The 24,837-nt window shown below is 47.7% G+C and overlaps 1 protein-coding gene across 1 annotated transcript in view; it reads right to left on the bottom strand.

Annotated features, from left to right (window-relative positions):
* Positions 1-24,837, bottom strand: part of PGM5 (phosphoglucomutase 5) — a 1,026,992-nt gene that overhangs the window by 699,191 nt on the left and 302,964 nt on the right. Inside the window, exons 5-6 of the mRNA XM_069625764.1 lie at positions 8,276-8,466; positions 5,281-5,435 (exon numbers count right to left, since the gene is read on the bottom strand). Coding sequence (XP_069481865.1) covers positions 5,281-5,435; positions 8,276-8,466 — 346 coding nt within the window. The remainder of the gene's footprint in view (positions 1-5,280; positions 5,436-8,275; positions 8,467-24,837) is intronic.

Raw genomic sequence — 24,837 nt, 5'->3', positions numbered from 1 at the left:
TGCATGGGGCCAGTTCATTATTTGCAGGGACAGTACATGGAGAGATTGGATGAAGGCAGTGTTAGTGCTGGGTGGAGTGTAACCGGTTTCAGACCAAGGAGAAGGGATCTGATCTCCTGGACATCTTGTAGGGACTGGCACTACCTGCTAGTGTATGCTGGGGATTCTCTGTTCGAAGGCATGCGCTTCACTTCCCTATTGAGCAAGTGAGAAGTCCCTAAAGGGGCACTAATTGAAAACTAACATAATGTCCATTTCTGAATACTTTGCAAGTAGTCAGAGATTAAATAGGGGCCTAGACGGGGCACCCCTGATAAGGCCCTGGTACCAGATGACAGTCTTCTTGTAGAATTAATCCTGGATCAGTGTGAGTGGGAATCCCTCACTTTGGGTCCTTCTTAGTCCTAGTGCTCTCTTTCATACACTAGCACCATATGTGCATGCACTTAGGTCTAGCTGATCAGAATGTGGACTACATCTGTACTTATTTTCTCAAACAATCCATGAGCACTCACCTTCAGTATCAGTGTTATGGCTCTAAAGCAAGACAGCTGCTGTGATGCACCTCTTGGTTTATTGTGGGTTCATTACTAACATGACCCCACGAACACCTCATCATCCTAATAAAAACCAGCTAGATGAGCACATTCCGGCTAGCTTAGGCCTCTCCTCAGGCCTAACGCAGCCAGAACTCAGTCTGAGTGTCCACCCTCCAGACTAAACACATCCAACTGATCTCCTCAACAGCACACCTACCGCTAAGAAGCAGCTATCATGCAACAACCAATACCAGCTGCACACATATCTGGTGCACCCATGCACCATACGACACTCTCTCTCTCTACTGACTTGAACTACGGTTCCCGAGGGCGTTCAACCTACCAGCTCTTTGAGGTCATACCAATGATACATAAGGCGCTATATAAATGCCAAGTAACATTACATAACATGAACACATGTCAAGAAACACAGTTGCCAAACAACAACGCAATGATGTAGTTCATTTAAAACACAATGTGTATTTCTGTTAAAATTATATTAAATACACAATACAATATAACTTCTCAGACTACAGACATCAAAAAGTGTTGTATCCTCAGGATAGCTTTCGATGATGTTACCACAGTTGGGCACTGGAAGTTGGGCCCATCTTGAGTAAACAAGTCGTGTGCATAGACCACTCCTCTAGGGCTGATGGCAAGATCTGAGGTATTTTACGCAACTAATCTTGTTATGTCCTGTACACTGGACAAACAAGCAACGTAAGAGTCGTGAATGAGACACATACCATGGTTAGAGGAATGGTGGGACGCAGATGCCTTACAGAGAAAAATGAGACATGCATGTACTAAGCAGCGGTTGGGGAGAGTTAGATGGGACGTTGACGGGGGGCATTAGTCCACTGAGGATGGCTCTATTCATGGTGACATGTATAGGGCGAAGGGGGCTCTGCCAAAGATGGGATGAGAGAGCGAAGTTAAGAGCGGAGAGAATGTGATCTGGAGAGGAAGGGTGCATCTTCTAGGAGAAGATGGCGTCTAGGTTTAAGTGGCAGTTTGAAGGTGTGGACAGGGGTGACCTTTCTATTTTGGGGTGTATAAATCTTCAGTTCTGAGAGGTAAGTAGGGAAAAACACCAGAACCAGGACAGCACAGGGTGGGCGTGGCAGAGAAGCTAACTTTTGCTACACATAATGGTACAAGGGGAGGAGCAGTGAGGGATTAGGTACCACATATAAGGGGCGGAGCCCATGAATAGATTTAAAGACTGAGAGAAGCTATCTAAAAAGAGTGCAGGCACATCTGGTTGTGCCAGTGAGGAGAGTTGGCAGAGGAGCGTGGTGGCTTGTAAAGGGGACAGGTAGCAAAGTTGAGGACTTTGTCCCGGGACCCTAAAGAGTAGTGATGAAGGCCTTGTCATAGCTTGAGCAGTAGTCGAAGTGACTGAATACAACAGTGGAGATGAGAGATTTATAAGAAGGGTATGTGAAGAGGGCACAGCTCTTTCTAAGGTTTAGGAGGTTGGTTGGGGCTGCTGTAGCACTTTGGTGGAGCCCGGCGCTGCTGTCAAAAAGCATTCTAAGGCTGCGGGTCTTGGGAGATGATGGGAAAGTGTTGGCCTTGATGATGATAGCAGGTCAGGAGAAACAGAAATAGGTGAGGGAAGATTACGAGGAGCGTGGTGTGCTGAATGGAAAATTGATTTAGTTTGGAAGAGGTAAGCATGAGACAGTGAAGGGCCATCAAGCATTGAACTGCAAAATCAGTCAAGAGAAGCGGGCACTGGACCAAACCCTGAGGGCCCACCACAAGTAGCAAAGGTTGTTGGCTTTGATTCCATACCCAGTTCTTGCTCACATCTTTCACTTGAAGCTGCCTGAGATGTTATTTAAAAACATTTGAAAATGTTCCCGCTCAGGCAATCCTTGTTGGCAACACTGTAATATGTGCACATGTTTAGAGATATACATGCCTACCTGTTTTTCCCATTTAATTTGGGTTAATCGGACAAATTACAGAGTTGTGTAAAGACATTTTTAGCAGAAAAGACAATATCTGCTGCTACCTTTGTAGTCACATTGCCATGATTTTGTATATGGTCAGTGACAATGTGCATGAGGTGTTAAGCATTGAAGCTGTGCAGGAAAGCCCGTGCTCTGAAGGGGGACTCATAAATGCACTCATCCATCAGGGGAATGCACAGTCCAGATGTTCATGGTTGCAATGAATTCACCAATATGCAGTCAATTGTGGTTCCAGGCATAATACCGAAAAGCCAGTATCTTCTTAGCCCGGGAGACCCGTGAAAGCCACAGACACTCAGAGAAATACACAATTATGCCTTAGAGGTCATCTAACTACCTGAGGTTTGCAGCGGTGCTCCCAATCCCTAGATGGCAGGTCAGGCTGGGCTTTAGATAGTAGAAGCATAATGTTCTACAGGTCCAGAAGGAGCGCATGCTGTAGACACACAAGGAGAGCGGCAGCAGGTACAGAAGGTGGTGCCTTGCCCCGACTACCACGCATGAATTGCACAACCCCCACCAGGGTGAGCCCTCCTAGACTGGGTGACTATGTCCCTCAATTGGCACTACATCTACAGAGTGAATGGCATAACAGAAGGAGAAGGTCTGGCCACAGACGCAGAAGGATGGCTTCTGGGCAGCAGGGGCGCCTCCAAGGGTTGGCCAAGGGGGGCCACGGCCACCCTTATAAAAGCACGAGCCCCCCCCACCGGCCCATTTATTTATATATGTTTGTTTTGGTGTGCCACCCCAAGACTTCAAGAGTGGCCACCCCTATGAAAAATGTCTGGGGGCGCCACTGCTGGGCAGCGCCAGACCCTAGATAGCAGTACGGCTCTATGGGTCTCATTACGCGGTAGGTGGTAAGGGATTACCAGCACCGGTAAGGTCACCGGTGCCGGTAATCCCTTACAACCCTATTCCGAGGTCCCTTAGAGGGTCCCTTCCTCAACGCCTGGTTTTACAAGGCGTTATGGATGGGACCCGTTAAGGGACTTCATAGCTAAAACGGTACCGCAAATTGCGGTGCCATTATTAGCTCCATCCCCATTCCCATTGAGCCCTATGGGGGCTCGAATTAGAATGGGGACTTACCGGGTCCTCCAAGGTTGGAATGACCTGGTAAGTCCCTATTTCGGGAACTCGGACCCGGACCCGGAATGCGGTAAGGGGGTAGCCATGGTGCTAATAGCAATAATCAACTTCCCGGAGTGGTAAGTTACGGGTCGTAAACATGTTGGTATTGGAATTACATATGACCACTAGCAATATGGAATTATTGGCCTTGATGCAAATACCACAAACCGGAAGAGCTTGAAATGACACAGTGGGGATTGAGTCCCTTGAGCACAAGCTGCACCCCGGTCGTGACCTGAGTGTTTGTGGGCCACGCTGTCCGATACTTGGAGCAACTGCAGTGGTTTCTGGTTGTGAACACATTTAGGCACTAGACTATTCTTGATTCTGGCGGTTGTGCACAGCGTTTTATTTGGTAATTGTTCTGTGATGGGTGGTAATGTATTTACCACCAGTTGTAATTGTATCCCTGGTGTTAAAAGATCAAGGTGGAATTTAGCACAGGGCGGTATTTTTCTCTCTAGTAGCTGGAATTATTTCACCGTAGCAGAAATTACCAATGACCGTAGACCTTCTTTTTGCCACCCTTACTGAAATGGGGTCAAACTGTGGCCACTCCAAGGAAGGCAGGGAAACAGGCTAGAAAAAACAAATCTTACTTGATGGGTTTAACCTGAGGAAAACGAGCGGCTTTCTCTATGCAGCGATCATGTCTGCTCCTAAACACTTTAAAGCATGTAATTACACTTGAGTACCCCATGAGAGAGCAGCTGAAAAGAGAGGCATGTGAAATAGCATGACTTGCTGCAGTCTGCAGGTCCCGCTCCCTAAAAAACATGAAGCAAACCCTGGCAACGGCCGGATGCATGGCAACTGTAGGCCCGGTGCAAGAAACCTTGCTAAGGATTACCCTCGAAGCTCGAACTGCGTCATAACGCGAGCAGGCCGTCTCACACAGCCTGAGAGCCCCCTGCCGCAGGTCAGAGCAGCCGAGCCAGTGCAGGGAACCTCGGGCAATGGTCCGCTGTTACCGGAGACAAGGTTCAGCCAGCGGTTACGCTGAGAATGCCAGCCAAAAGCGCCTTTTTCATGTCCCATCAAACATCATGAACTCACAGAAATCATTCCACGGGTCACGTACAAGGAGGCAGGACTACGCGATGATGGCAATGAGTGGGAAGCACGCAGAGCGTGACATGAATTCCTCTGAGGTCGGAAAGGCAGTGGGAACAGGGCCCTCAGCCTGACAAGCAAAAGCCCGCCTTAAAGAGCGAGGCCACCTCGCCACAGCCTTCAATATGCAGTGGAATGCGGTGTGTGTGTAAGACATCCTGTTTGTCTGCCCTTACACCCCGAAGGTCATGTACCCTTTCTTTTTTAATTGTATTTAACCGTATAGAAACAGTGATCACGCGCAAACTGAACAGTTCGCCAGAAATACCTCCCATGCTGTCATTTAAAGTACACACTCTCTGCCAAGTCAGTGTTCGCAGCGGCATTTAGCTCAATCCAGAACTCCCCACATTTCCAAAGCATTGCGGGACCTGGCTGCTAGAGGAAAGTGCGGCCTGTATCCTGACCGCAGGTAGCCCAGGATAACCAGACACACTCTTCGGCCGGCCAGACATGTTCAAGGTGCGGCACAATGGGTCAATAGAAAGGAGTACAGCTCGACTTACTTGTCTAGGGCTGTGCTCGTGCACATACTCCGGCCGAACCCTCGCACGCCCACCTGCCGGAAGTACGGAATACAGGACAGGTTGGCAGCAATAATTGCCAACGAATCAGACGGGTTCACAAAGAAACCATTCTGGCCCAGAATCATATACCGGTCCTGGAAAAAAAAGCAGAATACAATGCAGGTGTAAATAAATACTTTAGAAGGAACAAGGAAAGTGAATGCACATGTCCTCTCCTCATCTTGCATTTAACAAGTAGAGATAAGCTGGCATTAAAGCTCCTACAGCCTTCAGCAGGAAAAGGTGGCGAGGTGGCTTAACTTTAAAATTCTCAATTATCTGTCCAACTCCATCAAAATATCGCCACGGAAAATGCACAGGAAGGAATAAGGCTGGGTTTGTATAGTGCTATATGGGAGCCTGCGCTGCTGCGCGCTAATAATCTATACATGTCTGGCTTGCATCATTTATGTGTGGGAAAGCTCAGTGGGTTAATGTACCTGCTGGAGATCACCCAGATCATACATTCCAAACTTGACAGGTGTCCTCGTGGAGGGGGTCACCAGACAACTCAAAGCCAGAGTATCAGGGCATGCTGCCTTTATTATGCATTATAACCGAAGGGAGGAGGCCCCTACAATGGCAGGGAATGGGGACATCAGAGACAAATCCTACCAGGAAACAAATCCTCTATTATTTAAATGATTCGTGTGGATCTGTTTTACAGAAAAATCTAATCTTATTTCACAGGTGAAATAGGACAACTTATGTTGCTACACGTTTCATATTTTGAATTCATCAGATATTTATTAAATAGTTATTCATACTTTGGTCTGATTCATATTTGTACTGCAGAACACAATCACATACGATTGGATGTCTTCATATATAACAAAATAAAAAAATACAAAAATGCCAAACACCCATGTGTAACAAATCACAAGACTGAAGTGACGCACAAATAAAGCCTAACTCTCAAGAACAGAATTCTACATTAAATACTGAAAAAAATGCAATTATATTGCGATATATGTCAAAGTCAACGTGATGCATGCAGGAAACCAGAGGCTAAGGTCCAGATGAGCCCAAAGGTCCGGTTACCCAGTCACACTTTCTCTGGTCTGTAGTGCCCTGTGCGCTTTCTTGGCTTTCTGTAGAGTCTTTCTTGGCTCCTGTTGCAATCGTCAGGAAGATTCTCCTGGATGCTTGCGCCACCACCCCTGGCACCATAGGCTATCTGGGTGGGGCTCTGGCATGAGAGTCTTTCACAAGCGTTGGGCTCTGGGGTTCCCCCCTGTGATAGAGGGAGTAGTAACAGCTCTCCTTATCCTTTAGGGGTATCTTGAGGCCTCTCCACCATGGTGTAACTCTAGTCAGGATCAAGAGTTTGGGATCCCCCTTTCGAGCCCCTCTGCTCTCCTTGCCTCTTTCATCCTCACGTAATCTCTGCTTTCTATTCCCCCTCTCCTCCTTTCTCTTTTGCTCAGCACTCCTCAGCACTCTATTCTCTTGTAGGTCTCACTGCCACTCTGCTGCACGCTCTAGCTCTCCCGGTCTCTGTTTTGTCACATTCTCCCTTCTTTCTCCTCTTCCTCTGATCCTTTTCGTCCCCTTCATCTCCTGTTCTTCTTTTTTTACATTACTACCTCCTCCGTTCTCCTCTTTATCCTCGCCCCTCCAAGCCTTTCTCTCTATGACCCCTTCCTCCGCCTGTCTCCCCTTCTCTTCCTCCTCTGCCCCCTCTTTCTCCTCTCCACCTCCTTCACTCTTCTTGCTCTTATCACCAGTCTTCTACCCTCTTGAGCCTCTACACTACTCTCTTTCTCCAATTCACCTCCTCCAACCTCTTATTTCCCCCTTCCTCCTCCTCCTCTGCTACTCTATCTCGCCTCTCCACCTCCTCCATCCTCACATCTCTCCGGTCCGCATCCGTGCCACAGGATCGGGGACGGCGTGTATAACTCCCTACATGGGAACAGATGTATGTCTATAGCATGCTTGCTCTGTGATTGGGTGCAATTTCTGCAGATTTCCTAGCTGTGATGATTGGCGGGTGGACCAGCCCACGGCGCTGCCAACCGGTGACTCGTATCTGCCATCCGCCATCTTTGTATTATTCAGTCCCTGGCTTACACCCTGCATGCCATCCTCTCATGCAGCAGATAGAATGTGACTGGCAGCTGTTTTGTGAAGTGGAGCTGGTTCTTTGCACTTTCTTCGTTGACAGCATTGGAGGTTGATAGGCTTTACACTGCACCCTGCTTACCCACACCCCCCTAAAATAAAGTGTGTGTGCCCCAAAACCGGTAAGAGAAAAGTGTGCTGAGCACTGCCCTCCTACCAAAAATGTAGTCCATGTACTAAACCCCAAAAAGTGCACACTACAGCCACCCATAAAAAGTGTGTACACCAACCAGATAAACCATATGGAGCAATTGGACCCACCTCCCCATTTGAGTGCCTATCACATTCAATGTTTTGTGCATTTATTCAGTAGTGTACATCTTGCTGTTATCCAGGAGCAAGCAATAGATACTGGTGTCAAAGACATATGTATCCCAAAGTTAGTGCTATCCACTTCTCGTGGCCACGTTCTTTCTTGTATATATGCCTTAATTCTCAGGTTCGGCACTGCCAGAGTAGTCCAGACCAAGCAGTGGCAAGAAGTAGCTACACACCCCCAGCAGTTTATTCGGACAAGCATTCAAAGCTTTGCACTTGCAAACCTTAGCAAAAATAAAAATGTCACCTGAAGTTGTTGATCAATGAACCCCACCCTACCATAATATTGTTTTAATGCATGGCGGATGTTGTGTGATACCAGAAATCGTATGTATCTTATGCCTTTCCTGCCTGCCCTTTGCACACATGAAATGTATCCACACACGACAGAAAAAAAGTGGAGGGAAGCTTGCAAATGGAGAAAAATGAGAACAATATGCATGTGCTTTGAACTTTCAACAACGTCAACCGCAATGCACTTAAAATTACGTACGCCGTCAGCATCAAAAGCCGCTCCAAAGCCATACTCTCCTCCTTTCATGGCCTCCAGTAAAGCAGTGGCATACGTCAGGTTTGGATCGGGATACTGCCCGCCAAAATCCTCCAATGGGATGCAGTTTATGGCGGAATTGGCTGGGGCTCCTAGTTCGTCGCAGAGGATCCGCCGCACATAGGGCCCCATCACTGGAAAAGAAAGAGGACTGTCACTCACAAAGCTCCTCCTCAGATCTGCAGGCACAATGGGTTTGACGTGAAAGCCATGACGCATGAAACAGACACATTGTCATATGATATTTTAACGTATTTTACTTCAGAATGACTTATGATGATAACACATTATATTGGACAAATATTCAAGCGTGGGGCTTTTCTCTTGTTTTTGATAATTTGACAGCAGTCTTGTTTTCAGTTGGAAATCAGCGACTGTGTGCACAGCAGGGGATGACGTCTGCTGTGCACACAGTGCTATTATTACCAGTGTGTAAAAACCTCTGGGGAGTCAGGTACTCTTTGGATTCATATATTATATGCCAATCATGAACGACTTCCATAGCTCAACAGATCCCATCAAGTCAATGTAGTTATCAATTTCGGACTGATTCAAAATGGATTCCTAGAGTTTTATTGCATGGTTGTTAGTTTACAAACTGCAGTGCAATAGCAAAAGGCCATAGCGACTGGCTCTCAGTTGGTGAATCGTCTAGCGCCCACAACACACACTATTCAACCAGGCGCATTGTCAATTGAAAGCCTCGCTCTCACAGCTCAATGCAATGCACTCTAAATTGCTATGTTCAGTAACGAACTGATGCATGGCTCGAAGTCTACCAGTTGTCTAGAAATAAAGCGCTCAGACGCAAAAGGACAACACAAAACAGCTTCCAGTCACATTCATGCCCAACTATTGACCAGTCTCCCACTTTCCAGACAAAGCTCTTAGTTTGTCTCCGGACACAGAGTCTGGGCCCACAGTAGATGCTGCGTCACACCTGGCATATGCAACCCGACTTTGGAAGTGTTCGTAGAACCACTGGCCTACACAAGGCCACTGTCTGCTAAAAAGCCAGCTCCCACTGCCGCCTTCCCCTTCACTCCTTTCCAAACATTTTCTTCTAACCGTCTTTTTGTAGAATGTTCTCTCCCCTGATTTGCTCCACTCCTGGGCAGGGGAGTGTTTACAAACGGTTCTCTTTCTTTGTTTCTAATTTTCGCTCTCCAGTCTACATTCCATACAGCCCCACAGTGGGCTGGATAGAATAGTTTACCCACACTAGAACTGTACAAACTTGTTTGCTGCTATTTTTGAGTTTAGCCACATGAGAACTGTACTGTTATGCTTCGTGCTGATTTGGGATTTAGCCATACTAAAACTGTACTGAGTTGGTGTCCACTGAGTTTGAATTTAGCCACACTATAACTGCGCTGATTTAGTTAACACTGCTTTTGATTTTAGCCACATTACAACTATACTGATTTGGTTTCTGCTACTTTTGAATTTAGTGACACTAGAACTGTACTGATTTACTTTATGCTGTTTTGGGATTTAGCCATAATAGAACTGTACTAATTTGGCATCTGCTGCTTTTGAATAAAGCCACACTGGAATTGTACTGATTTCATTACCGCTGCTTTTGAATTTAGCCACACTAGAACTGTACTGATTTGCTCCACGCAGCTTTGGAATTTACCCACACTAGAACTGTACTAACTTGGTTGTCGCTGTTCTTGAATTTAGCCACAGTAGAATTATACTGATTAAGTCCACGCTGCTTTTGAATTTACCCACACTACAACTGCACTGATTTGCTTCATGCTGTTTTCAAATTAACCACACTAGAACTGTAGTAAGTTGGTTCCAGCTGCTTTTGTATTGAGCCACACTAAAACTGTACTGATTTGCTTCATGCTGTTTTGGAACTTACCCACACTACAACTGCAGAAACTTGGTTCCCGCTGCTTTTGAATTTAGCCACACTAAAACTGTACTGATTTGCTTCACACTGTTTTGGAATTTTCCCACACTAGAACTGTACTAACTTGGTTCCCATTGCTTTTGAATTTAGCCACACTAGAACTGTACTGATTTGCTTCACACTGTTTTGAAATGTACCCACACTAGAACTGTACTAACTTGGTTCTCACTGCTTTTGAATTAAGCCACACTAGAACTGTACTAACCTGGTTCCCCCGCTGCTTTTGAATTTAGCCACACTAAAACTGTACTGATTTGCTTCATGCTGTTTTGTGATTTTGCCATACAAGAATTGCACTGATTTGGCATCTGCTGCTTTTGAATTTAGCCACATTAGAACTGTACTGATTTAGTTACCGCTGCTTTGGAATTTAGATACACTAGAACTGTACTGACTTGTTCCCACTGCTTTTGAATTTTAGCCACACTAGACCTATACTGATTTGGCATCCACTGCTTTTGAATATAGCCACACTGTGCCAATTTGTTCCATGCTGCCTTGAGTTTGGCTACACTGAAACTGTACTGATTTTGTTCTCGCTGCCTTCGAGTTCAGCCATACCAATGGACTGCAATGGTTCAATCTCTGCTGCTTTGGCCACACCAAATTGGTACTGGTTTAAACCCCGCCGCTTTTGAATTTAGCCACACTAGAGCTCTGCTGGAGCATCCATGCTGTTTTTGAATTTTGGCCATATTATTTCTATGCTGATTTGGTTTCTGCTCTTTTTGAACATAGCCCCTTTAGGGCTTTATTGATTTGGCCACTGCTGCCCTGGATTTAGCCACTCCAAAACAGCACTAACTTGCTTGCTGCTGTCTTTAACTCATCCACTTTAAAACTGTATTGTATTTTAACTTAATCAACATGGAATTGTACCAGTTTGAATTTCTGCCGCTCCGATTACTGGTACCAGGAACTCTGCCGCCTTCTGAACCCAACCAATTTAAACCCACTGGCTTATGCCCTGCTGCTTACGAATTTTGCTGAACCAGAACCCTAACTTCTGGCTCTTTGCTGCTTTGAACTTCAACACTCTCTCATTTTGACTCCTTGAACTTTCCGGCCAAAAACCTCACTGTCTAGAACTCTGCCCCTCTGAACCTTGACATAGTTGACTTCTGCCACTTTCGTATTAAGCCATCCTCAACCCTGACAATCTGAACTTTGCCAACCCAAATCCTGTCACTTGATCTCACTACCTTTTGCACCTAGCATTTATGAACTTTGAGACTCTGAATATTTACCTCTCTGAATGTTCCAGCTTACCACAAACCACTGTGCTTCACCCATCAGAAACCTACTTCTTCCAACCCCTACTACATCCATTCCCACAAACCTTACCAATCCCAACAATGCCACCACTGAGTTGTGTCACTTTGAACCCTTCCACCTCTGAACCTAGACACCCTGAATCATACCTGCTCTACTTCAGCCAAGCTTACCTCTATAGCCACCTTCTAAATCTTCACGACCACTAGACATTTTGAACATGAATACCTTGAACTGTGTCCCTTGCCCCTCTGCCCCTGGAAAACCAACCTTTCCCACTGCAGCTCCAACCACTTCTGAAGCATAGCACTATGAACCTCAGAATACTCCAGAGACCAAGAAACGACTCACCACAGAAGGGCTTTCACCCCTCTAACCAAAAAAGCATACAAGCCCTTCACAAATGCAGGTCTTCCCCTCCCTATTAGCACAGCGAGGCATTGGCCAACAAACACGGTAGGTTACTTTTTGTACAACACCATGCCATAACTAGTGTAATTAGAATCAAAAAGACCTATCAACATCAGCAAACCCCCAACCAGGAAGCCTACCACCGGAACAGCTGGCGCACATCTAGAACATCAATAAACCACTGATCCACAACCATCACGAAACAGCCAAAACTACAGAGTGCCCGATACAAGAAGGACAAATGAACGAGGATGGAAAACAGAACAAAGAAGCTGAAGGAAACCATACTCCCACCAAACAACAAGAACAGCCTACCGGAACTTACAACATCTCTAAATTGCCACCAAAGCACCCACTGAATGAATTAAAGATCTGGACTAAGACTAGAACAAAGACATCATACATCTTGTACTTCCTCTCCACCTACAAGCCAGCCCCACCAGAAACCAGCAGCCCACAACCAAGGGCACAGGGAACAATGGAGGAGATCCCACTATTCTATCAAACCACAGATCACAATACACAGAACCCAACAACAGCGAAAACAGTAATGGAAAGACATCTAGAAGAGCGAGAGCTAGACTGGAATCCCTCACCACGCACACTCCTTACATAACCAGAGATTTGAAAAAAGACCACCAAGAGAACCAAACATCTAATCACAAAGACCTTGAACAGAAAAACCCATTGCGCAACTGAATGGAACTCCTCAACGAAGGGACAGATGAACCAACTGCACAATCCACAATAAACAGGCCAGCCTAACAGAGCCGAAGCACCAACAAACGCTGTTTCCACAGAAACACCTGAAATAACTCCTAACACAGAACAAGCCAAACCGCACCGACGACACAACAGCCTACTCAATGTGCAATCGATGGCAAAGCAGGTAACAGAAATGTAGGACATCCTAAGCGAATGACGTATGGACGCTCTATTCTTCACAGAAACATGGCCCTCAGACACCTACAAAGTCATCGCCTATGAAGCCATACCTGACAACTACAAAGTGTAACAATCTCACAGAGAGACCGGAACAGGAGGAGAAATCCCTCTAGCACACAATAATCACATCAGCTTCTCACCACAACCATCAGCAGATATACACGACTGGGAATCACTCCTAGTCAATCTCAAGCACAACAACCAATTCAACGTACTCTTCCTTCTGATCTGCAGACCACCCACCTATAATCCAAATGTTGCCACAAAAGTCCCCAACGCCATTGCTAACCTTTCTAAAAATCACAATAACATAATATTCTGAGAGATTTCAACATCTAGTTCGACAGAGAAAGTAAAACCACAACAAACTCCCTCAGCGTCCTACTGGAAACTGTTCATCTCAAATAAATAGTGAACGGACCCACTCACAGAGCTGGACACACACTGGATGCAATTTTCTGCAGAATAGACTTTCGACTGCTGCCCCTACAGTGCCAAACGTATGGAGCAACCATCATATGATCCTTTTCAACATCAAAATCCCGAGCCAGATAAAGTCCACAAATACACAACTGTCAGTGACAAACAAAAGAAACTGGAAAAGACTTGGCCTTGATACTTTAACACAAATATTAGAAACTACCAAACCAAACATCTCCCACTTAAACTAAATGACACCAGATACAGTTGAAAAGAACGTTCACACCTGGATCACAGATGCCTTAGACCAACTAACACTGTTAAAACTCTTCATAACCACACCGAAAAAAATAACAGCACAATGGTTCACAGAGGAACTAAAGGAACTGAAAAAAAACGACCGGAAACTAGAAAAGCGATGGAGGAAACACTGCAACCAAATAGACAGAATTAACTACCAGTACCAAATCCAGCTATTCAAATTTACAGTTTTGAAAGCCAAGAAAGCATACTATGGGCCTCATTATAAGGTTACCATTCCGGGAACTATGGTACCGGTAAGCATACCGGTACCGTAGTTCCCAGACCAGCAAACTACGAGTTGTGTTCGCGGGTGCCTTTCTGCCCGCCAGGTCTGACCTGGCAGGCAGAACGGCACCCGCGAGCACAGCATGTCGGAGGCACCGGCACCGTTTATAATGGTGCCGGTGCATCTGGCTTCCCCATTCCCAATGAGCCTTATGGGGCTCAAATGGGAATGGGGAAGAATATTTTCCGGCGCCTAGGAATGGGCAAATACTGGGTCCGGCAATGCCGTAATGACCCAGTTGCCCATTCCTGGGCGCCAGAAAAAATAAAATCCAGGCGGTAGCCGTGCCTGTAATAATGAGGCCCTATATCTCGAGAATCCAATTGGCAAGAAACCAACAAAAAGAAATGTTAAAATCATTAAGGAAATAATAAACCTAACTTCATGCAACAACCACATCGTACTCTTACAAACCCTTTGCGACAGCATCACGGCCCACCTAAGAGCAAAACTAGAAGCAATACAAAAGGCCATCGATACATCCTACAGGAACACAAACACCCTGCCCAGAACCCGGCACCACAACAGCCAACACAACACTCAATCGATTTGATTCTATAAGCAAGGAAATCTTCAACAAACTAACGACAATAACTGGACAATACCCTCAATAAATGCTTTACTGACATAAACACCTCAATGGCAAACAACTACCTCAAATTAAACACAACCAAAACTGAAATATTAAGCACTGCACGAGAAAACAATCCAACACAGACATCTCTCACATGGCCCCTGACCATGAGAACCCAACCAGAGAAGTCAACAGTGATACAAGAAATCTGTGAATCCTCATGGACAATTGCCTCACCTTGGAACCACATGTGCACGCTAAAAAATGCTTCTACTTCATTTGATTAATAAGAGGGATTCTCCCTTATCTCACCTTCGCACACAGAACCCTTACAATAATTTCCTGGGTATTATCAAGGAAAGACTACAAAAATAGTCTACATCCGGGAATGGCCAAACACCTCACAAAAAACGACAACACATCTAATACACTGCAGCAAGACTATGCTTGAGAGTAAATAGAAGAGACCATATCACACCGGGCCTAAGAAGTCTCGAATCGGCTATCAGTAAAGAAACACATCAATTTCAAAGCTCTCTGCATTGCCCACAAGTCACTGCACGGTCAAGGAGCCAAAATCATCCAAACAAAAATCACCCAATACCAGCCGAGAAGAGACTTAACATCCAGCACCAACCTCCAAATAGCAACAAGACACTACGAGAAAAGAAAATTCGGAGGAACTGACTTTTCCTTCCTAATAGCCGAACTATGTAACTCGATCCCTAAGGAAATGAGAACGGCAGAAGACCACCTCACTTTTAGAAAAAGTGTAAAAACTTTTTTTCAACTCACTGAGATAAACTCTGATCAACCATTTAACAGCCACCCCATGAATGGACCGGCCAACCCATAAAATCTCTGCTTCTACAAACCAGAAACAAGGAAAACAAGGTGTACATTTGAAAGGAAAACAGTAACATAACTACAAATAACCAGATATCACCCAAACCCCACTTACCACTTCTTCTCTCCTTCACAACCCACGCTCCACACTTACAACACACACCCAGAGGGCTGGTGAATGAAGCCACCAAAGCATACAAACCACACCTAGCTCTAACCAAAACCCAACGACCTCAGACAACAAACAAGTCAAACACTGGATGCCACCCTTCCGGACCAAGCCAAGTGTACAAAACAAAGCACACCAAGAAAGCGCACACGCACAGACGCCAGTTGTTTCTAGTTCTGCATGCATAAATGGATGAGCACGACATCTATCCTATCCCTCTCTCCTCCTCACTAACCAGCCACACCCACTTTTCCTTGCAGAGCCACTTGACTGCCTGGAGACCATGGCCCTCATTACGACCCTTGCGGAAATCGAAAAACGATGGCGGAAATGCAATACCGCCATCGAATAGCGCTCGGTGCGACTATGACCCGTCACCGCAAAGTACGAAGCCATAAGCGACACCGTAGTGAACGCCAACGCTAACTGCACCAAGCACGCGCGCGCGCGCCATGCCAAACCGCAAACACCGCCATGGCGCAAGGGTACGCCAATTCCGACCCTAGCGGACATGTACCTAACGCCATCAGGCATGGCGTAATGTACCATTCCGCCATGGCGAGAAGTACGGCATCGCGAATCAACCGTAAACGGCCCCACTGAGTGCCTGTACACCGCTCCCTGCCCACAAAGTACAACTCCCCGTAGGTGCAATGAAGTCACAATGCAACCATTGAAATGTACAAGTCACCCATGCATGGCAACGAACAAAAGAAACACAAGAGGGGCCAATGGGAGCTGCAGGGCACAGATGGCACGAATACAGAAGCCATCCCAATGGACATGACCACAGTCCCCCACCAAGAAACGCATGCTAACACAGGCACCTGAGACCAGCAATATCCCGAAAATCACATCATTCCACCAGTCCACCTGGCTGACCGGCATCTGTTACACAAAACCCAATCCCCCGCCCCTGAGCATGACAACATTCAAACAGTCATATTGGCAGCCCCCATCCCTGACCTCACTGGGCTTCGTAGGCAAACGCGCCCAGCACAGTACCACGCAACTAAACCCCGAAGTTGGAACCCAATGCAGATCTCCTCACAACACATCGCCCCCCAAATCGGCATATGCCACATCACTTGCAAAGAAAAACGCTACACGGGCCAAATCAGAATAGAAATTTAATGCACATCAAAGTCACCAAGCCCATACAGCCATCAGGCCATGAACTCCAAAACACTAATCACCATCGTGGGCTGCATCCGCAAGAAATGACCAGCCACTACCTGTGTGTCGCCCTGTTCCCCCATGGTACACAGAGCCACATTCACGTACGAAAAGGCAACATGGAAGCGCACAGAACCGCAGGGCCGTCCCAATGGGGAGGCACTAGTCCAGCTGAAAGGCCGAAATGTTGCTCCGAGCCACCAGTACTGCGTAAGGGCATGTGGGCCATTGGCGATCGTCCCATAAGATCGTAATGCTGCTCCACTGATTAACACGAAGCAGCAGGTGTCGGGAGTAAACCCCATCTGCAGGAGTGGCATACAGATGGCAGTGGCAAAAGGGGAGGAGATACCTGTCAACCAAAAGAACAGAAAAAGAACAGAATGGCCATCAGAACTACATTCAAACAACTCACTTCAATGATCACACGAAATCCACAGCCATATGCATGCTAGCCCACTCAAAAGGATCATCACCACCCCAAAACCACTTGCGACTCATAACCATCTATATCGAGGTGCAAACACCATCACAAACGAGTGTACCTGTGCATGCGTCTGTCAAAACAGATTCCATCAGATGGGAATGTCAACGTGCATGGACACAAGTGTCTGAGTGCGCCTCGAGACAGGGAGGGCTCAACAAGGCCAGATAGACGATGGTCCCACTAAGGCAGCCCTGCATCACATAGCGTAGGGGAGGCGGAAAGATCCCAAGAAGCCCTGTACATGGCAAACTCTGTATCAAATCACCTGCCCATGCATCCATTCATCATTCCCCCATCCCGGGACCAAAACGCCTGATTATTTACTCACATGACATTAGAAACATCCATTGAGTCTGTGCGTTATGCAGCCTGCTAAATCCACAGTGCCCCAGGCCGTAATTCCAGTGTTGTGAAGTAACATGTATCTGGGAACGGCCGGCCTCATCGCCCACGTAGCTATTGCGCATCCCAAACTATTCATATCAATCATTGCTCCCTCGCCATGGGCCCTGTCTCAAGGACACTGAACAATAGAACGTTATATTTGCAGTCAGACCTGTGGGCATCTCCTCGCCGCTAGCTGGAAACCGAAAGCGCCGCCCTTCGAATTCCTCATTTGCAACATCACGTCGAAAAGGCATCTGTGGCCGTTTGAAATCACTAATTATTCAATCGAGTGCGGCTGTGTGTGAAAATGGCAACTGCCTTCACCCACAAATGGGACGCCCCGCCCGTCGTTGCAACTCGGTACAGTGATGCATGAGGGCCCACCGTTACTCGAGTACTACGTTCCACTGACCCTTCACAAGTCTGTTCGCGACTGCACAGATAGTATGGGAAACAATGGGACCACAGCAGAATGAACATATCAACCAATCTTACACGGCCATCGGGTACAAATACATGATTGCAATAGCAAGATACCATTCCCCGAATTGCAGCGTTGTGCGTGGGACGTGCTCGGCCAAAGGGGAGAGCAGTTTGCACAGGTGGAATTAATCACCACAGGTGGAGGCCATACAGCCTGAATACACATAAATTGCACAGCCAGCCTCCTCCCACAACCACACCGAAATGCTACCGGCAGGACTCGCGATGTTGGCCCTGGGGGACCTGATAGCACTGCAAGTGCTCCGACTCCAAGAAGAAGACGAACACCATCTACAACCAGCCGCACGGAGGAGACGCAGGAGGAGGAGGAGGCCAAGGCAGGGCCAGCAAGGGCCGCCAGCACAGCCACTACCACCACGCAGGCAGCCCGCAATCCCACGCCTCCGAGCACATCCATTCAACCTCACTGATGAGCAGATCCACACCCTCTACCGTTTGGACCGGGACACCATAGCCGCCATTGTGGACATGACACAGGCTGACCTTGTCAGCATGATTGATAGCCCAACCGCCATCCCACCCCTACTGAAGGTGGTGTCTGTACTCCACTTCCTGGCCACAGGCACCTACCAGCACACAGTCGGACAGTTGCACGGCATTTCTCAGCCACTGTTCTCACGGACACTATTGCAAGTGCTCGATGCCCTCCTGCAGCACGCAGACGACTACATCTCTCTACCACGCTCGGAGCAGGAAATTACCAACACAAAAGTGGGATTCCATGCACTAGCCGGCATACCGGGTTGCATTGGTGCCATCGACTGCACCCATGTTGAATTGGTCGTCCCACATACCATGGAGGCCCAGTACCGCAACCGGAAACAATTTCATTCCCTGAATGTACAAATGGTGTGTGACTCCAACAGGATCATTACACATTGTTGTGCCCGATTCCCTGGATCAACCCATGATTCTATGGTCTTGAGGAACTCTACAATACCACGCTACATGGAGCGACACGCAGGGAACAGATCATGGCTACTCGGTGAGTCTCATTACATGCATGATGATGTGGGGTATGTGAATTGGCAATGACCTGGCAGGAAGGGGGGGGGGTGTGCGTACGTATCAATGGCATTCCACATCATACGTTTCTCGTCCACATACAGGTGATGCTGGATATCCCCTGAAGAGATGGCTCCTCACACCAGTCCGGAACCCACGGGACCAGCATGAGGAGGACTACAACCATGCCCACTCACGTACCCGTGTAGTCATAGAACAGGCATTCGGCCTACTGAAGACTCGTTTCCGCTGCCTCAGCAGGTCTGGCGGGGCACTCCTGTACCGCCATGAGAAGGTTGCAAAGATGGTGATGGCATGTGTCATGCTCCACAACATGTGCGTACGTAGAAATGTGCCCATGCCCCCTGACGCAGAACTGCAAGCACCTGATGATGGTCATGATGAGGGTGGGGATGTGGCAGCACCTCATGGAGTCTGCGAGGCACCGGAGGCCCGTGACATTCGTCAGCATCTCATTGATGTATGCTTCTAGCACTCACGCCTGGTGGCTGATACATGGACACGGGACTCGTGGCACTGCGTGTGTCTGGGACATGCACAATATGGACTGTACGCCTATGATGGCCTAGTACACAAAGATCAATGTCCACACATCTCATTGGTTGATCGTGCACTTTTTATGGCATATGTGATATCATGTTGAACACCCTATCGACCCGCCACCCAAGTGAGCCCAACACACCCCCTCCACCCTCCTACCTCCCCCCCCGAACACCAGTGTCCAAAGATGCTCATTGTCAGTGGGCTGTCGCTATTGCAAGCCCCCTCTGCGGGTATCAGGGGCACCCCTGCCTGTGGAGCGCAGGTTCCTTCCAGATCTACGTTGGGGGCTGCCCTGGACGGAACTTGCAACGGATGATGTGTCTGCCTGCTCACGTCCATGCATGTCCCTAAGGGTTTGCGAGAGCTCAGTGAGCACACGGCGCACTGCGGCAAGTTCGGCACATACGTCTTTGGACGTCGCATGCAGTTCCCCCCTCAGGCTCTCGGTGCTTCTCTCCATTTGGACTCTCAGGCTCTCGGTGCTACTCTCCATTTGGACTCTCAGGCTCTCGGTGCTACTCTCCATTTGGACTCTCAGGCTCTCGGTGCTACTCTCCATTTGTGCCCTTAGCGTCTCTGTACCTCTCTCCATTTCTGCCCTAAGTGTCTCAGTTGATGTTTCTATGTCTGCCTTAGTGCCCCCACATTCATCGGCATGGTCCTTGAGGAGTGTGGCCATTTGCTGCTGTTGGACGATTAACTTGTCGAGGGACTGTTGCCTCTGCTGGGCCATGGCCATTTGCGGGGGTGTCACAGAGGGGCTGTTGTCCTCATGTTGCCTTGCCACAGGGCTTGTGGGGGATGGCCAGTCGTCGACTTGTGGCTGCACCTGCGTGGTATCCTCATGTTGTACGGGATGGGACAGACAGGGGGATTGGGACAGGTCATGGATGGATCTGACCTCGACATCCCCGTTTTCTGTGTCCGAGCATGCTGCCATCAATGGGGTGTCACCTATGGTGCTGCTGCCACCAGAGGCAGTGCCTTCTGTGGCATCCATTGGGGGGACCTGTGGTGGTGGTGTTGTGGCCATGCTGGCTGCTGGGGTGCCTGTTGATGTTCCCTCCTCTGTGCTGCCACCTGATTTGTGCTGCTGCCGTGTCTTGATGCGTGCAGCTGAGGTGGAGGGTCTCTGGCCGTTGGTCTTGGCCCTCTTTGCAGGTGTGCTGGTAGGGGTGTCCTGTAGCTCGTCGTTTGGATCGGACCCTGTGGTGGAGTAAAGGAGGGCGAGGGTTATTGATGGGTCTGTGGGAATTGGAATGGCATTGTATCACATGCTTTGGGGTGGTACCTGAGGGTGATTTGGGTCGGGGCCTTGGAGGTGCTTTCATTTGTGTGTGGAGTGAGGGTGCAGTTGTTTGGCAGCCTGCAGTTTGGGTGTGCCTGCTGCACGTGTAGTGCGTGTATTAGGGGTTTTTAATTATTTATGTATTTATTGTGGGTTTTAACGTGCGCTATCAGGCCGATGTGTGTGGACGTTCTCCTGGACATGTGTTTCTGTTGCACTATGTGGACGCATGGTACTTCACATGGATGGACTGTGTGGATTTGGCATTGTTTTATCTGGGCCACCTACCTGAATCTTCGGATGTCTGCACTCCTTTCTCCATCCCTCCGACTCCCTCTATGCTCTCCATTCCGATGGTGGAGGCACAGATTTCTTCCCAGGGGGTCAACTTGATGGGTGATTCAGGACCTCCCCCGGTGGCTGTGGCAATGTTGCAGTTGGCAGACAGTATGCTGCGGACGCGTATCCGCAGGTCGTCCCATCGCTTGCGGCATTGCTGTGGGGTGCGGGGTGCGGTCCCCACCGCACTTACCCGCTGTGCCACAAGAGCCCATATGGTCTTCTTGTTTGCAAGTGCCGTTCTGGTCATTTGCGTGGAGAAGACGACGGCAGCATTCTCCTGGAGGGTCTCTGTTAGCACGGTGAGTTCCTCACGGGAGAAGTGGACCTGCCGCTTGCGGTCGCACGCTTTCTTCGCTACTTTTCCCATTTTTCTTGGTTTCGCTAGGGTGGGTGACGGGTTGGGGTGTGTTTCAGGGTAGTGATTTTAGTGGTTGTGTGGTTTTAGTGTTTTTATAGGTGTACGGCGGGATGTTTCCCGTTCCGGGCCCATGTTTTAACTTCCGTTTCCGTATATTTCCGGTCACCGTACTTTCCGGTAGGCGCACACTGCGGTGACCGCTAAGAGGGGTGGCGGTATTGCATCTAGGGCGCCGTACGGCGGCGGTGTGGGCCGTTTTGGGGTCATTTCCGCCATCGCGGACTTTGCACTTCCGCCGTGGCGTGGTGCTCGTGCCCGATGGGTCGGAATGGGCCGCACTTTGCTCCTTCGTGCAATGGCGGAAACGCTATTTACGCTGTGGCGCTCCGGTCAGTCACTTTCCGCCAGGGTCGTAATGAGGGCCCATGAAAATAGCATCAGTGACCTGTGTAAATCAACTTAACATAAAATAGTCCAGGTAAATTCATGTAACATACACACACACAACATTAAACAAAATATGTAGTCCACCCTAGATGGGCCCAAATTGGACCAGGGTCTACAGTGCCATACAAAAAGAATAACTTACACAAATATTGATGATTTTCCCAACATATATCACCTTGTATCAAGCACCAATGATAAATGTAAGAAGTCACTTACTTATTAACATCATTTAAATTGGTAGGCTAGGATCAACATATTATACCAAACAGAATCCACACCTTGATGGTCTTATTAAGACCATTATGTTAGTTGTTGTTGTCTAAAGAAAAACAAATGTTATGTCCCATACAAATCTCAGTACAACGAAAGATATTACTAGTAAATAATCCTAATCTTTCGAATCACCTCAAATGGTGAACAAGCACTATGTAGCATGTTATCGCACCTGTACACAGCGCTTTATATGGCGCTCCTTTGTAAGTGAGCGCCATATTGAAATCCAATTTATACCTGGATCATTAGTTCATAAAAAGTAAAAAAGGTCTATTGCACGGGTTAGTAAGCACATTTTTGGAACAGAATTTTACAGAAGTAAGCTAAAAATGCCATCTACATTCAAATGCATTTGATAATGATCCAGGCGATAACAACATTTATTTTAATTATATCTGAAGGGGTCTACTGTGTTTGTAGATTGCTGGACCTAGTGATACAAGTTAATGGATGAATGTCTGAAAGACGGAATACCATAGGCAGCTTTCGATAAATCTGCCATCGTGTGTGGAGGATGTCAAGTCCTCTGATTTGAAGGCCCAAAAGGTACTCCTGGAGCCCATGCAGATAAAGAGCATCTGGATTCCCCTCACAAGAGAAGGGAGGGAGAGATAGAGTAGAATCTGTGTGTGTTTATATTACCTATTATATCTAAGCCATATAGGATGTTGGGAAATAGCAAAGCTTGTCCCTTGTAACGAATCAACCTCCAGGGCACCAGTGGTCCGGAGATGAATATCAGTGTCTAAACCATCAATCAGCCCCACACCTCTAATGCACCAGAAGGGATCCGAACAGATTGGAAACACAAGTCCATTATATACCTCCTTGTCCATTTTTGGCAATGTGGATGGAACGGCAGGCTTATCTCCAAAAGGTTGTGGATCGTTGGTTAGTTGCAACACAGCAAAAGTACAATTATTACCCAATGATAAATAATCAAATGTCAAATCAAGGCTGTAAAAACATATCTACTTTATTATTATCACAACAGACCGTTCTTGCACACTACAAAATACATCCCACCATGTAAAAGAAAGCAGAGACAGACAGTTTCAAAGAAGGAAAAGGGATGCACTCTGGATACTAACAGGAAGGTAGTCAGTAAAGTAATTAATCTCAATGGTTCAAGGATACTTGATTTCAAAACAAAGGGAGTAATGCGTCGTAACATTTCACTAGCGGCCTTTGGAGAAGGACCAGCGTGACAGAACCACAATGTGCCTTGTACTTGTAGAAGTTCTTGGTGCTCAACAGTAAAGAGTCGGTTTCAGGGCACTTTGCAGCTTCTGCAACACAGTTCAAGAGGAGAGACAGCTGCGGTTATCAGGCGGCAGGCAGTTCGGTGAGCAGGGCTGGAGAGACGGCTGCAGGCTGCCCTAAACAGCAGCTTGGGGTCAGGAATCACTGTCTCAGTGCTGGTGGGCGGTTCTGAAGCACTGGTCGAGGCATCCCAGGCAGCTTTAGCCGACTGTGGTGTAACAACAGTCAACAGTGCAGTCGGTTACAGCTTGAGGGGCTCCACTGGCTCGAAAATGTCCTTTACGGCAGATGTCGGTAGATGCTTTTCGATGCACTTCTCCTAGCTTCTTCACTGGGCTTGTGTCGTCCTTTAAGGTGGACAGCCCAAAGCTGAAGAGAGTGTTGCAGGCAGCTGCCATGTCCTTGGTTTGGTTCAGAGTCTCTCTGGCACTTCCCACTTAAGAAGCTTGCTGCAAAGCCTAGCAGGGCATGCTCTGTGCTGGCTGGGTACCGGTTCTGGAGCTGCTGGAGGGTCTGCTGGATTCAGTATCACCCTCTATTCCCGGGGAGCTGTTTAAGGGAGGAATCTTGCTTCCCTCTTGGAGTTTCAGGCCTTCCTTCACTAGCGGAAGATGTAAGGCAAACTGTACCTTCACCCAGGGTCCCAATGAGGTCTTCTTGCTACTCCCTGCAAAGTCTTCAGATGATCTGCCCAAAAGAGGGGCTCAGCCCTCTTTTGAAGCCAAATGGGCCACAGTGATTGGTGTAAGCTAGGCCTAACTTAATGGACCAATCCTGGGTCCCCATAAACAATCTCCTGTATGAATGAGATCATAAACAGAGTCCTTTGAAGTAGAAAAGGTAATGGGGTGAAAACATGTAATTGTTATGCTCACCTGGCTCCCACAGGGGCGTCGATCGGACCCGGACAGCTGCGACCTCCTCCAACGTGAAGCGTAGTGCAGAGATGACAGACTGGACCGCCTAATCTCGTCTGCTTGACCCCTAGAAGTATTCTCCTGCAAGTGGAGAAAGGGATTTAGCCACCCGTGGATTTGTGTAATGGAACCCCACTGTTCTCCCCACTAATCACCACCGATATTCACTTTCAGTAAGCTCACCTTATGTTTGTAAATGATGAGCTCTCCATCCTGCGTGGAATGCAGGGGCGCGTAGATACCAGTTACTTCACTGGTTTGAAGGCGTTGGAAGATTTCCGGATGATTATTGACTCCGAGGTTCCAGGCGAAAACCTGTAAGTATAAAGTTCAAAGAGTTCAAT

The sequence above is a fragment of the Ambystoma mexicanum genome, chromosome 6p (assembly GCF_040938575.1).
Source record: "Ambystoma mexicanum isolate Mex_15411 chromosome 6p, UKY_AmexF1_1, whole genome shotgun sequence".
Lineage (NCBI taxonomy): Eukaryota > Metazoa > Chordata > Amphibia > Caudata > Ambystomatidae > Ambystoma > Ambystoma mexicanum.
The sequence above is the reverse complement of the archived record's forward strand: the minus strand, read 5'-3'. Positions and strand labels throughout refer to the sequence as shown.